At 61.9% G+C, this 13,331-nt stretch overlaps 1 protein-coding gene across 1 annotated transcript in view; it reads right to left on the bottom strand.

Annotated features, from left to right (window-relative positions):
- Window positions 1–30: 30 nt before the first annotated feature.
- The window catches only part of GNA12 (G protein subunit alpha 12), a 40,487-nt gene continuing 27,186 nt past the window's right edge, over window positions 31–13,331 (bottom strand). The window contains exons 3-4 of the mRNA XM_054572677.1: window positions 2,183–2,233; window positions 31–606 (exon numbers count right to left, since the gene is read on the bottom strand). Of these exons, the coding sequence (XP_054428652.1) occupies window positions 37–606; window positions 2,183–2,233 (621 nt within the window). The 3' untranslated portion in view covers window positions 31–36. The remainder of the gene's footprint in view (window positions 607–2,182; window positions 2,234–13,331) is intronic.

Raw genomic sequence — 13,331 nt, 5'->3', positions numbered from 1 at the left:
CATCGCGGCCCCGCGCCCGGCCGGGGCGGGCGGGGCTCACTGCAGCATGATGTCCTTCAGGTTCTCCTGCAGGATCGTGTCCTTCACCGCGTGGAACACGAAGCGGACGTTCTCCGTGTCGATGGCCGTGGTGAAGTGGTGGAAGAGCGGCTTGCTGCGGCTCCTGCGCCGGCGGTCAAAGCACTGCACCAGGAAGCGCTGCACGTCCTCCAGCCGGTGCGGGTCGCCCTGGAAGTCGGGGAAGTGCTTCCTGATGCTGACGCCCTTCACCTTCTCCACCAGCAGGTCCGTCTTGTTGAGGAAGAGGATGATGGACACGTTGAAGAAGAGCTTGTTGTTGGCGATGGTCTCGAAGATGTTCATGGACTCCACCAGGCGGTTGGTGCGCCGGTCCTCCATGAGCACCTGGTCGTACTCGCTGGAGGACACCATGAACAGGATCGAGGTGATGCCGTCAAAGCACTGGAACCACTTCTGGCGCTGGGATCGCTGGCCGCCCACGTCCACCATCTTAAAGGGGATTTTCTTGATGACAAAGTCATGCTCCACGATGCCCTTGGTGGCTTTCCTCGCCAGCAGGATGTCTTGCTTACTGGGAATGTAGTTCTGTAACACACAGCAGGAGAAGTGTGGGAAGGGGGCGCGTGGGAAAGCGAGGACAGACGGCGGGCAGGAGGGGAGGCGCCAACTGGTTTTATGAGAAGTCAAACCAAATCCCAAAAGCCACGCTGATGCATAAAGTAAGAAATGTGCCTCGGGACAGACAGCGAGGGTGCGGAAGGGCTCACGTCACAATGCACGCAGGCTCCCCAGTCTGAGGGCGTTTTCAGAATCTCACTGTCAGGTTTTGATGGAATAACCTCAAGCATTGTCTTCGCCACAGGAAACAAGCCATCTATTTCTATGTCTGTGCCATAGCTACCTTCTAGTGTTCCGACTTCTGGAGCAAATGCGTTCCCAGTCCTTACGATGAGCTAATGTCATTTAGGCCTTCGCTGTATTTAACGCTACCCTTGGAGAGCGTGTAAAGCCCTCGGCGGCATGCAGGCAGGTGCCGCAGTCCCGGAGCCCGCCTGCGCCGGACCCCCGTGACCACCCCAGGCTGCGCTCGGGCCGCAGGCTCCCCGACCCAAAAGGGGTGACGGTGCCCCTGGACCAGTCACCGCTTTGCAGGGCAGACAGGGGAGGGGCCCAAGAAAGCGGCTCCCACGCAGGAGGCCGACGGGAGGGCCCCACAGGGGAGGCGCCCCCGCTTCCTTAACCGGCAAAAGAGAGAGGCGGATGGGGAGGGACCCCGAGACAGAAAGACGCGTCGGAGTCGCGGACCTGTCACCGTGTGCGGGCTGGACGAGGCTGGTGGTCCAAGCCGCTGGGGTGACGCCTGGGACATCCCCGCACCAGCGGGGGGTGCCGGTGCTGAGGCAGTGCTGCCGCTCCTCTGGAGCGACCGTGGCGCTGTGGTTTTGACTGTTGGGGTCTTACCGTTCAGAGGTGCTCTGAACGGCAGGGTCCGGCAGAAGTGGCACCTGCCCAAGTGTCATTGGCAGGGTCAGAGCACAGGTGTGATAGTCTCTACAGCTTTAATTTGAACACTTCCCTTAAAATGTCATACGGCCAGCTTGAGGGTGATACTGTTACGTTACAGAGTTACATGTTTATGATTTTGTAACAGAAGACTTGGTAATAAAAAGGGGGTGTTATTTGTGCCGGACCCTGTATTACGGATGAAGTAAATCGACGACGGATTTGCTCTGGGGCGTGGGGATGGGGCGGATGAGACAAGACGGGTCAAGGGCGGGAACGGTCCACCCTGGGGTCTCACTGTGCTCCTTACGCTGGTCCTGTTTGCATCTCCCACAGGAGACAGTTAAAGTGCCCAGCCCCTGCGCGAGTCTGCGCGAAGGGACCCTATGGAAGTGCTGCCTCGTGTGCTGATTGGGCGCGGTGGCTGAAGGTCTGCGACCGAGAATGTGACAGCGCCCTCCACTGGCACCAGGAAACTCTCACCCTGAGCATGCCCTTCCCGCCCCAGCGAGAGCATGACACCGTCACTCTTCAAGGTCACCTGGCGCACCAAACACGGCTCCTACGCAGAGCGAAGCCTATATCGCCTGAGCGGCTTTGGTTGGCACACAGATGCTTTCTAGTCCGACCGCGGGCCTCAGGATGGGGTGGCACTCACCAGCTGGCCGATCCGGTCCAAGTTGTCCAGGAAGTACTTCACCGACTCACCCTGCCACAAAGAGAAAACACCCACAGCTCAGTCTCAGTGGCAGAGCCCTGATCTGGTGAACAGAAGAACTCGGGCGTTATTGCACTCTGCGTGAGCAGGAGGGCAAGGGCTAAGACTGTACAGAGATCAAAAAAACCCCCACACTTTTTTAAGTTAAAAAATGCAGTCTCTCTAGCTGTGACCCCCAGATTCAAGCTCAGGCTGGCTTCGGAACGCGCTGCTGCGCTCCGGCGGCGGGTGCCGTGGGCCTGGCGGACATCCCTCTGAGGGCGTGGCCTGCCCCAGGCCATGTTCCGGCAATAGCGCCGCTCTGATGGAGACGGCCCGCTGCCGCTCCAGGCGCTGTCTTTGGGGACGGGAGTCGGTAAGGGGGAGCCGCACAGGCTCTGGAGCCCCGGAACACACTCCCCTCTTCCCACGTCTGGATGACGGATCGACCGCCTCTCGCTCGGGCCCCCGTGGCCGGAACGATGTACCTGTCTCTGTCCTCTACATGCTCTGGGCCAAGTGCCCACAGGCTGTCCCCTGGCTGACCCAGACCCTGTTTGAGAAAGGGCTGAGCACCAAGTGCAACGGCCGTCAGGGACATAAGGAGCAGCCTCAGGGCAATCCAGTGGTGGCTTAAACGGAGATGCCCGGAGCGAGCAGTCAGTGAAACTCCACCACACCCCACCCCGGGGACGCGGCTCTCCCAGGCGCCGCCGGGGCAGGGTGGTCCGAGGTGCTGCAGGCCCCCCCCCAAGCGCTGCATCTCAGAGACAGTGAGGCGACGTGGCTGCGGGACGCCCGGACTGATGTCCCAGACCCCTGCGGGGGGAGAGCGGTGGGGAGGCAGGAGGTGGCCGCTCGGGCCTGTGGCTTCGTGAAAGGGACGCAGGCCACGAGGGGGGACAGGCGCCCAGCTCCTGACATCCTCCCCGCTGGTCCCAAGGGGGCGTGCCAGAGGAGAGCGAGGGGGCACTTCCTTCAGTGAGGAACCAGCCTTCCCATTGGACAGTGAAGGCCTTCTGAATGATTTAAGGGGACAGGAACACACGTTTTCCCTGGGAGAGCACAGCAAACAAGACGTCCCCCCAGGATGCCGGGACGCCCCCTGCCCGTCTGACGCAGGGGTGAGCGCCCCGTGGGAAGGCACCCACTGCTGCAGGGAGAATGGGGGCTCCCTGCCCCGCCCCATCCCGACTGCGGGCCTCTTCCTCCCACTTGCAGCTCTGCACTTGGGGACGGCTACGACCCGCTGGCTGCTGCCGGGTTCTTGCTCTGTCTGCGCGTCCTGCCTCCTCCCGGGGCGGACAGGAAACAGCTGGTGAGGCCACAGCAGACCTGCGTTGCGTGACCCCAACCGGCCTCCGACCCCGCTCCCTGTGCTCTCACCTCCACTGCCTCACCCGAATCGGGAGGGTCTGACCCCTCGAGTGCCCCCGGGGGTGTCCCTGGAGCCGTCTGACAGGGGCGGGGGGCCACGCCGCACCAGTGAGGAGCATCTGGCCCGCAGCCTCACCACGTGACTGCCCGCCAAGGCGGACACGCCAGCGTTGGCTGGAGACTAAAACAGCAGTTGTGACGTCCAGGGTGCGGGCCAGGGCCCACTGGGGGGTGGCGGGAAGATGGCTGCGGGCCTCGAGGGGGCGCCACAGAGACCCCGACGCGGACAGCCCAGACGCCAGAGCCCCGGACGAAGACTCGCAGCCGCTGTTGTAATTACGCTCGATTAGGTACCAGGGTGCCTGCAAAGAATGAAAACACACACAATCCCAGCAGAGAGACAGAAAGCACAAAGAGCGCCACAGGGAAATGTCGGAGCCGAAACGCACAGCATCCACGCGAAACCTGCATGGGTGGACCCAGGCCAGAGAGGACACGGAAAAGAGCCCCCAAGGCTTGAAGTCAGAACGACAGAACTGACCCGGGCCCAGGAGGGAAGAGATTAGTAAATGGCGACAGCGACTCGGGCGTCTGTGGGGCGATTTCAGAAGGTCCGACCAGAGCACCTTGGTTGGACTCCAACAGCAGAGAACAGGAAGACTCAGAAAGAACGCTTTAAAAGAAAAAAGCAGAAAACTTTCCAGATTTGGTAAAAGACATAAATTTACACATCTCAAGAAGCCCCACTAATTCCAAACACCATAAATACGGAGCAAATCATAGTCAGGGTTTGGGACAACCTGCTTCTAAATAACCCGCAGGTCGAAGAAGAGCGCACACTTCTCTGGTCCAACACGTGGCGAGCTCTCGTCCCCACGTCAAAGTAAAAGCTGAGCAGACGGGAAGCCAACAGCTCGTCTTAGAGTCACTGGCGGACGGACATGACAAGGCAGCCGGAGCCCCCGCCCCCGGGAGGGCGGGCGAGCACAGAGAACCGCAGCTGGTCAGGGGTGAAAGCTGCGGCTGGGGCCTGCAACCGGCGTGCGGTGTCCGGCTTTCAACAGACAATCCCAGGACAAGCTCAAAGGCAAAAATCGCAGCGTGAAGAGGCCAAGCAGCCTTCAGAACCAGACACAGACGTGGCAGAGGGTTGGGAATTAACAGATGGGAAACTTAAAATAATTACGATTAATATGCTAGGGGCTCTAAGGAGAAAAGCGGACCCCGGGCAAGGACAGGCGGGTGACGTCAGCAGAGGTGGACACTCCAAGAGTCAGATGGAGATGCCGGAAACCAAGACACACAGGGAGCTCCCTGGGCCTGCACTTGGCACCTGAAGTGTGCGCGTGGCGGGGGCAGTCTTGTGGGCAGAGCCCCACCCATGGGATCCGACGCAGGCACCTCCAGGCGGACAGGTCGGAGCGAGTTAAACCGCAGGGCACCCAGCTGTGGCCTGGGGAAGCGGGCGACGGAGCCCCACGCCAGGTCCCAGCGGTGCTCCGTGGGCATGCGTTGCCGCAGAAGCCACCCCAAAAACATATAAACAAGGACGACACATCAGTAAAATAAAAGATGAAAACCATTGTAACAAAATGGTTCTCAACAGATGCAGAAAAAGCATTTGATAGAAGCCAACATCCATTCATGGTTACAACCCGCCAGCCAGCTACATAAAAGGGACTGTCCGATGAATAGCGATGGAGCCTGAACACTGTCACCAGGAGACGGGGCCCCAGGTGACGTGCCCGCTGCGGCCGCTTCTGGTCAACACTGTTGCGGGGACCAGTGAGTGCGAAGAAGCACCACGCACACAAGCAAAGCAACAAAGGGCCTAAGTCCTGAAGGCCGGGAGGAGCCGCTTTTGCAGGTCGCACCACTGGCTGCAGCTGGAACCCTGAGGCCCCTGGGAGAGAGCCAGCGAGACGGCCGATAGGTGCGTTCAGCAAGGTCACAAGATGCAAGGTCCATACACCGAAATCAAGTGAGCTTTATCTACTGGGAGGAAGCAACTGGGATATTAAAAGATTTTTTTAAAAAAGATCTTATTCATTTTTAGAGAGAAAGGAAAGGAGGGAGGAAGAGAGGGAGAGAAACATCCATGTGTGGTTGCCCCTCATGCGCTCCCTACTGGGCCCGCACCCCAGGCCTGTGCCCCGACGGGGAATTGAACCAGCGACCCTTTGCTTCGCAGGACGGCACTCGATCCATGGAGCCATGCCAGCCAGGGCTGAAACAAAATTTTTTTTACAGTGAAGACTCAATATTGTTAAGAAGTCAATTTCCACCAAACTGACCGACAGATCCAGTGATGCCGCCCTGGAGGAGGGCAAGCAGCAGGGAGTGAGAGGAGCCACGCGGCAGCGAGCTCAGGGCAGAGCTGGGAGCGGAGAGGGTCCCGGCTGGCAGCTGGCCATACAAAGAGGATCCCAGGCAAACAGCTGGAGGGAAGTGAGTCCCACCAAGGACAGGTGAGCCCATGGGAGAGAGGCCGAGACCCCGCAGGCTCCGGGGCCCCAGCCTGGCCAGCGCCTGCTGAGGCAGAACATCTGTGGGGCTGTTTAACCGGCTACGCTGTGATCGCTTGATATCCGGCAACGGAACACACACATTTTTGGGGGCAAAACCCCACAGACCATAAACCTGCACCTTCACGTGGGCGCCTGGAGCTCCAGCAGTGCCTTGTGCAGCAGGTGCTGCAGGCGGAGGGTGGAGGGAGACGCGCGTCCTTCCCCCGCTGGCTCAGTGCCGGCTTCCTCGCGCGCCCCCTGGTGCCTGGGAGTGCTGTCCTGGGCCTGTCGAAGAAAGGTGTCCCCACATCCGAACGGCAGTAATCAGGGCGGTCCTCCTCCTCCTCCTCCATGGAGCCGACTAGTGACCATACGACAGGAGCAGTAGAAACCTCACCGGGGACCGAAGCCTCCTGCCCGGGCAGGCGTCCTGAACCAACTCGAAACAAGGGGTGAGCCGGGCGCCGGCTGCTTCAGGCCCCGCAGCGGACGAGCCCGTGTCCTTTCTGACCTGGTCCAGCACGGCGGGGGGCCGCCTCCCGCTCCGGCCTCGCCCCCCAGCTATCAACATGTGACACGTGGCCATGAACACCGAGGGAATGAGGCGAGACAAGCACACACAAGCACATGTGTAGGCGGCCACCAGTGATGTCACCGACGCATGCCACATGACCATCCACTCCTGCGTGGACGGGGGACAGTGTCAGTAGGAGAACCGCCTCCCCAGAGAACCCCGGCAGCAGGATCTTCAAAGCTAAGGCCTGAAGCCACCACTGCCCTCGAGGTCAGGGGCGGGACACACGGCCGCGCAGTCGGACAGCAGAATGCGAGGCGGGGAGCCCACGGACCCAGCACTGTGTGGCCAACACGGCCGCTCCCCAGGCACCCGGCGAAGGGGACATCGGAGTGCGACCTTCGCACCCTCCTCTTCTACGCGAAGTCACTGCCGCTGCCGGGCTCTGCTCTGAGCACCGTTCCCACGCCAGCGCAGTTAACCCTCAAAAGAACAGGGGCAGGGCCCGGGCCACCCCCCTGAAGAGGGAGGGAACCTGCCCTGGCGGCAGGCCGCAGGGCCCCTCAGCCCTGTTTTGGGGTCACCGGCGGTGGGGACACACAGAAAGGGAAAGGGATCTTGAGCCCCAATCAGAATGGGGCGGTGGCAGGGGTGCCGGTGCGTGGCAGCCGCGAGAGGGCACATGGGGTCCCCCAATGACGCCGGGGGCCTGCCTCTGCGGGGTGGGCGCGTGCGCTTTCAGGCCCTCGTCTGCAGTCACGCAGGTGTAAGGGACAGTTGTGTACAATTTTAAAACAGAGCGAGGGAGGGCAAGAGAGAGAAAAACACAAGGTCCCCAAACGGCCCTCGAGGCAGCCACTCCCTTTGGACAGAGGTGCAGACACGGGCGCAGGCCTCGCCAGCGCCCTCCCCATCTTCCCGCCACTCCCCCCAGCCCCCCCCCCGCCTCGGGCCTCTCCAGCGGAAGCAGCCGGAGGCTTTGCCATGTGACCACAAACACAAAACAATGACAGAAACACCAAGTATGAAACGAGCTAGAAAAACGCCTGGCGCTTCGGCCTGACCGCGGTGCGGCCGGGGCTGAGGGCTCTCGCGCCCCTGCCTGGGGAAGGGCGGGAAGACGGTGAGAGGGGACAAAAAGACAGTCGGCTGTGAACGCCCCGGGCGACCTCTAAGGAGTGCTGCCACCCTTCGCGGGTGCTCTCCCGCCCGCCCGGCGCAGGCCTGCGTCAGCCCCGACGAGGCTGGCCACCAGGGACACGACCGCCGCCCGCACGGGGCCCCGCCAGCCCCACAGCCTTCCCCGCACTCAGCAGGCGCGCTTGGGGCGCGTTTGTCCTCTACTCCAAAGGCACACCAGGGACATGGCAGCAAGTCCCGGGGATGCCACGTCACAGGCTCTGAAGGCCCTGCCAGGCCCGCACCCCGCAAGCCCCAGCAGAGGAGTCTTCTAAAACCCGTCACTGTCCCTTTAAGTCTTCCCAACCCCCAGCTCCAAATCCCCGTTCGCTTCCTTGTACAGGCAGCTTATCCGGGAGCTAAGTTTAGCTGCCACCATTCCTGGTCCTCCCTCCAGGGACGTCCCCAGGCCTCTGCCCGTGGGGCCGCCCCAAGCAGCCCACCAGCCTCTTGCTTGCAGGGACGTAGACTGTCAGCCCCCGGGGACAGGGTCCCTCCTCACAACAGCTTCATGTGGGGGACACTCTTCTGCCGGGTCCCCTCTCACTGCAGTTCCTTCTGTCCTTTCCTGTCTGACAAGGTCGCCCGGTCCATCCGCTTGGGCCATGACTCATGCTGGGACAGACTGTTGTTTTGGACCCAAAACAATGCAATGCAAATGGAGTCACAAACACGGCACAGGCCGCACAGAGCCTGGCCCCTGTCCTCCGTCACCTGGACCTGGCCATGGGAACCCTTTCCGAGCTGCACTCAGCAGGGAGGAGGACGCGTCTGCACGGAAGTTCACGCACAGTCCGGGCCCCGCTTGGCGGGCCCCCTGTGGGCAGACCCCCTGTGGGCAGACCCCTCGCTCTCTGGGCCGCTGCCCTCCCAGGACGCCTGGGCGGGGACCCTGCTGCGGCCGCCCTCCAAGGAGACCCAGGCTCCCCCACGGACACACCCCCCGCCGCGGGCACAGGGCCGCTGGAGGGACTGCCACCCCAGCGTCAGCGCCGGCTCGTCCCCGCAGCTGGAGGACGGAACAGGCCCCACGTCACACGTCCACGCTCCCCGACTGGCTTCCCGGCCCCGCACGTGGACACAGCTTTGTTCCGCCCCAGCGCAGCAGCTGCTGGTCTTCCTTCGCAGACTCGAGTCTGTGGAAAGCCCCCTTGCGGACGGCCCCCCATGGGCCGCTGGGAGCCTGGGCCGTCCGCATGGCTGGTTTCTGGCGAGCGGACAGCCACGAAGAAGTCCGCCCCCGCCCTCTGGTGCAGGCCCGTGTCGCCCCTCGAAACTCAGCTCCCAGTCACTGCGCGGCGTCCCATCTGTCACAGCCACGAGTGGCAGGGTGCAGAGTGGCGGCATGTCCCGCTGCCCAGCAGGGGGGCCACCAGCAGGCCTGACCCTCCCCAGCTGCCCACCAGCACCACACAGCCCGCAGCGCCTGGCCGTCCCTCCACCTCCCGCAGGCGGCACACGGCTGCAAGCCGGGGGGGCCGGTCGTGCGAGGGGCCTGCCACAGACGCCGACTCTGAGCCCCAGCCGTCATGGACCCTGTAGCCCGGGCGCTGCCTGCGGTTTTGCGTCCAGGAGGAGCGGGGCGGGCAGCCGGCCAGCAGGCCCGGTGTCTGAAGCCCACGGAGGGCCCGTGGCTCGCTCCGCCGGCTGCCACCGCCACACACAGCTTCTCGGAGACAGCTAGGCCAGGCAGCGTGTTACATGCTTGGCACGTATGATCGCATTTAATCCAATCATGGTGCACAATTCCCATCTTCCTAGCTAAAAAAACCAAAGCTTAGAAGCTGACTTGCCTGAGGTCAAAAATGTTGATCAACCCCAAAGGCCGGGTTTTTGTCCCCTCACCTCATGGGCAGGGCCGAGTCCACAAACGGAAACGACCACTGAAGGCCACACGCCCACACTCGGTGTGCGGACAGCAATCCCAGCCTGATGGCCTGGCTGCCACACAGGCTGTGACCCCATGGACGGGCAGGGCTTTGACGCCAAGGGCCGCCCTCGCTGGTGGGGGCGGGCCAGAGCCACGGGTCAGGGCGCAACGTGCGGGCCCCTCGCCCGGCCGACCCTCCCCCACTGCCCTGAACAGAGGGGACAGAGAGGGCTCAGAGACACGTCACTATTCCAGGGTCTGCGTCGCCTGCAGCGTGGCTCTCTGCAGCAAGAGAGGGCGCACTGCTGGGGGAGCTGGGGAAGCCGGCAGCACTGCGGCCGGCGGGGGGAGGGAGGCGGAGGCCCGCGGCAGGGGCACCCAGACACGGCGCATAAAGGGCTCCTGTGCTCCTGGCCTCGGCCCTGCCCCCCACAGACACCCTGACCATGTCCTCCGGGGGCACAGCACGCTGGGCGGCCTCAGAGGCTCCTGCCTCTCTCCGACCAGGATCGGCTCTGAAACGTCCTGCCACCACGGGACACCCGCCACCAGGGTGGAGCACGCGCTGAGGGTAATCGCAGGAGAAACTCAGGTCCCTGACACGGGAGCCAAGGGGCAGGGAAATGGGGCTCCCTGAGGCGGCACCCGGCATGGTGTGTTTGATCCCTCTGGCAGATCAAGGTCAAGTTCCAGGCAGGCAGCCTGCAGAGTTTCTTCCTGCGGCCTTGCCAGCTGTCCGAGCGAACCCCTCCGGAGAGAAGGCCCCGGCGCCTGGCCGGCCACCGTACAGTCCTGCCGGGCGGCAGGAAGCTCCTGCTGGTGGACCCCGCCTGGTTCTTCTGCCCTCACGGGCCCTGGGGCTGAAGCTAGTGCAAGACAATGAGGGCGGCCCTCGGTGGGCGCCACCTGGAGAGCTGCCGCGTGGGGGGGCGGGGACGGGGACGGGGACAACACGCCGCCGGCGCCCACTCAAGCACCGTCGAGGAGGTTCCGAGCGTGGCGCCCACTGGTGCCTGTGTTGTCCTATCTGGCGGTGCCCCAGGACTTCAAAATTTGGCACTGTCACGGCGCGCTCTTCAGCAGCCTCGACGCATCTCATCAATGGCCCTGGGCCTTTAAGACGGCCACCGGACAAACGGGCCGGGCCCAGCCGAGCGGCCTTTCTCGGGGGTCTGCAGAAGCAGCGGGAAAGGGAGTGTCTCACGAGGCCCTTCTGTGACGCTGATTTGCCAAGCAGTGTGGCGATCGGACCTCAGTCGGTAGCTGGGGCCCCCGGGGCTTCCCTGTCCTCTTTCTCTGCAGCAGAAAACGGGTGTGAAATAAAGGTCCCGGCGGCTTTCCCCACTCAAGCCCCGGTGCCAGCCCCAGGGAACTCAGAACTTGGACGCTGGGAGCAAAGTGCCACCTACGGAGAGGCTCCCGGCGGGACGCAGGCAGGCTGCGTCGGGGGTTCCTCCTTAGAACAACACGGGGTTGTCCAAGAGCAGAGCCAAAGGAAACGTAAGCCGCCCACGGCCGGGGCAGCGGGAGCCTCTCGGACAAAGGGGACATTTGAAAGGTGTCAATAAACTGCCTCTCAGAGCAACATGTTTTCCACCTTCTCAAACGGAGAATTTTGCTTGATATTTCCAAAAATGTGTTTTAAGCTCGGCAAACAAAAGGGTGAATTGTAGGATTATTTCATGACATCTTGCTTCTTAGAGCTCAGGGAACACACTATTTTATCACATTCTGCACTAGACTAGTAGATGAAGTTCCTTTTTTAAAAGAGAAAATTCATTGAGAAGCACAGATCTGTTTAAAAAAAAAAAAAAAAAGAAAAAGCCCCCAAGCCAAAACACTGGTTCCTGGTGACTGGCCTCAGCTGAGGCTGAAATGAGTGACAACGGGGGTCGGGGGTGCAGCAGGACCCCCGAGGCCGGGTCCTTGGGTTCATGCTCGCTGACTTTGGGGTGCCCCCCCCCGCCCCAAGGCCACCTGGAGAGGCAGGCTCACGCCTCTGTCTCACTAACACGACCATCGGACCAACCGCCACTCAGAGAATCTGACTCTCGCGTGATGCTGGACCAGAGACGGGGAGAGACAGACGCGGCCACCGGCCAGCACTGCCCTGGAAGTGTGGGCGCCAGCACCCCTCAGCGCCACTGGCCCCTGCCTCCTGTGACCAGGCGGTGGCATGGCATGTCCAGAGCAGCGTGGCGCCTGGTGGCCAGAAGCTAGGCCGACCCGCGTGTCCAGGCTTCCCTGCTGGCACTGGGAGGCAGGGTTTGCTTGGTCTCTAACGTGCAAATGGATTTTCTCCACTGTGGCTTGGGGCTTCACAGTCATACTTTTATCTAACTTAATGCTAAAGAATTTGCTCTCAGATGTTTTGCTAAAGTCTTTTAAAAATTCCCCCCCAAAATCAGTAAGACTTTAATTCTCATGTCCTTATCTGGGAGAGGGGAACAAAGCATTTCAAATGTGCTGCCCAGCAGCTGGCTTAGCCCGAGCCAGGCCTGCCCGCTGCGCTGGGGCCTCTGCATGCATTCGAGCTCCCGGGCTCTCCGGAGATCGGGGCTGGGGCTGAACCCTGCCCCGGGGGCGGGGCCCCGGCGGGCGCTCGTGCGCAGAGGACAGTCCTCCCTGCTTCCCTCCGCAGGTGCCCTGGGCCTGGAGGCCTTGCTCTGGCCTAGTCCTCTCAGTGAGGGGCCCTCGGCATTTACAGTCGCTTTTGTTGAAACCTAAAGGACAAATAGCACCCATTCTGCTGATGGCAGAAGTTAACGCGAGAAGGTGCCACGGGAGTGAGCGGGCAGGGAATGGCGGGTGCTCTCTCACCTCGAGGGCCCCTCTGAGTTGTGTGACTCAGTCAGCAGAGGGAGAAAGGGGGCAGGGACAGCCAGGCATCCGGTGGGCCATTCTCATTCACAATGGCCCGTCCTGTGCGCTCTTGTTGCATATTCCGCACACACATCTACTTTTCTCAGAATCGTGGTAAGAACTCATTACATAAAACCTGCCATCCTCCTCATTTTTCAGTGCGCGGTTTTGTAGTGTTGGTGTGTCCCCATCACTGTGGAGCAGAGCTCCAGACACCTGCCACCTCGAGGGCCTGAAACTGCGTCTGCTAGACGCCGCCGCCCCGCTCCTCCCCGGTCCCTCCCGGCGCTGTTCTGCTCTCTGTCTCTAGGAACCTACTTCACTGTCCATGGACGTGGAATCACACAGTGTGTCCTTCTGACGCCAGCCTGTGTCACTAGCCACCCCCCGGCCCCCCACGCTGCAGCGGGGGTCACTGTCTCCCTTCTGGGCCTGAGTCGTGTTGTGGTGTGCGGACGGGCCTCACTGTGCTGGCCGTTCCCCGTCCATGGGCCTTGGGGTGGCTTCCGCCTCTAGGCTGTTGTGACGTGGGTGTGGAAATATCTGCTGAGACCTCGCAGACGTCACCGGCCTCCTGCGCTCAAGCGAAACAAGGTGTGCAGCCAGAACTCCAAGGACAGTCACATGGGGCGTGAGACATCCCGGCTCGTCCCATTATACGCTTGGGAAATGAATACTCAGGAATGAGCTCTGGAGAATTTGTTATGAAATGCCCCAGAAGGATGCCAAACACCCAGGCAACAGACCACAGCCAAACGGAGTTCCCTTCACGCTGCACTGGCCTAGGGACCTGCATCGAGC

Source organism: Pteronotus mesoamericanus, unplaced genomic scaffold (genome assembly GCF_021234165.1).
Source record: "Pteronotus mesoamericanus isolate MK-2021 breed Mesoamerican mustached bat unplaced genomic scaffold, CSHL_Meso_final contig_1, whole genome shotgun sequence".
Lineage (NCBI taxonomy): Eukaryota > Metazoa > Chordata > Mammalia > Chiroptera > Mormoopidae > Pteronotus > Pteronotus mesoamericanus.
This window is presented reverse-complemented; position numbering and strand designations above follow the sequence as displayed.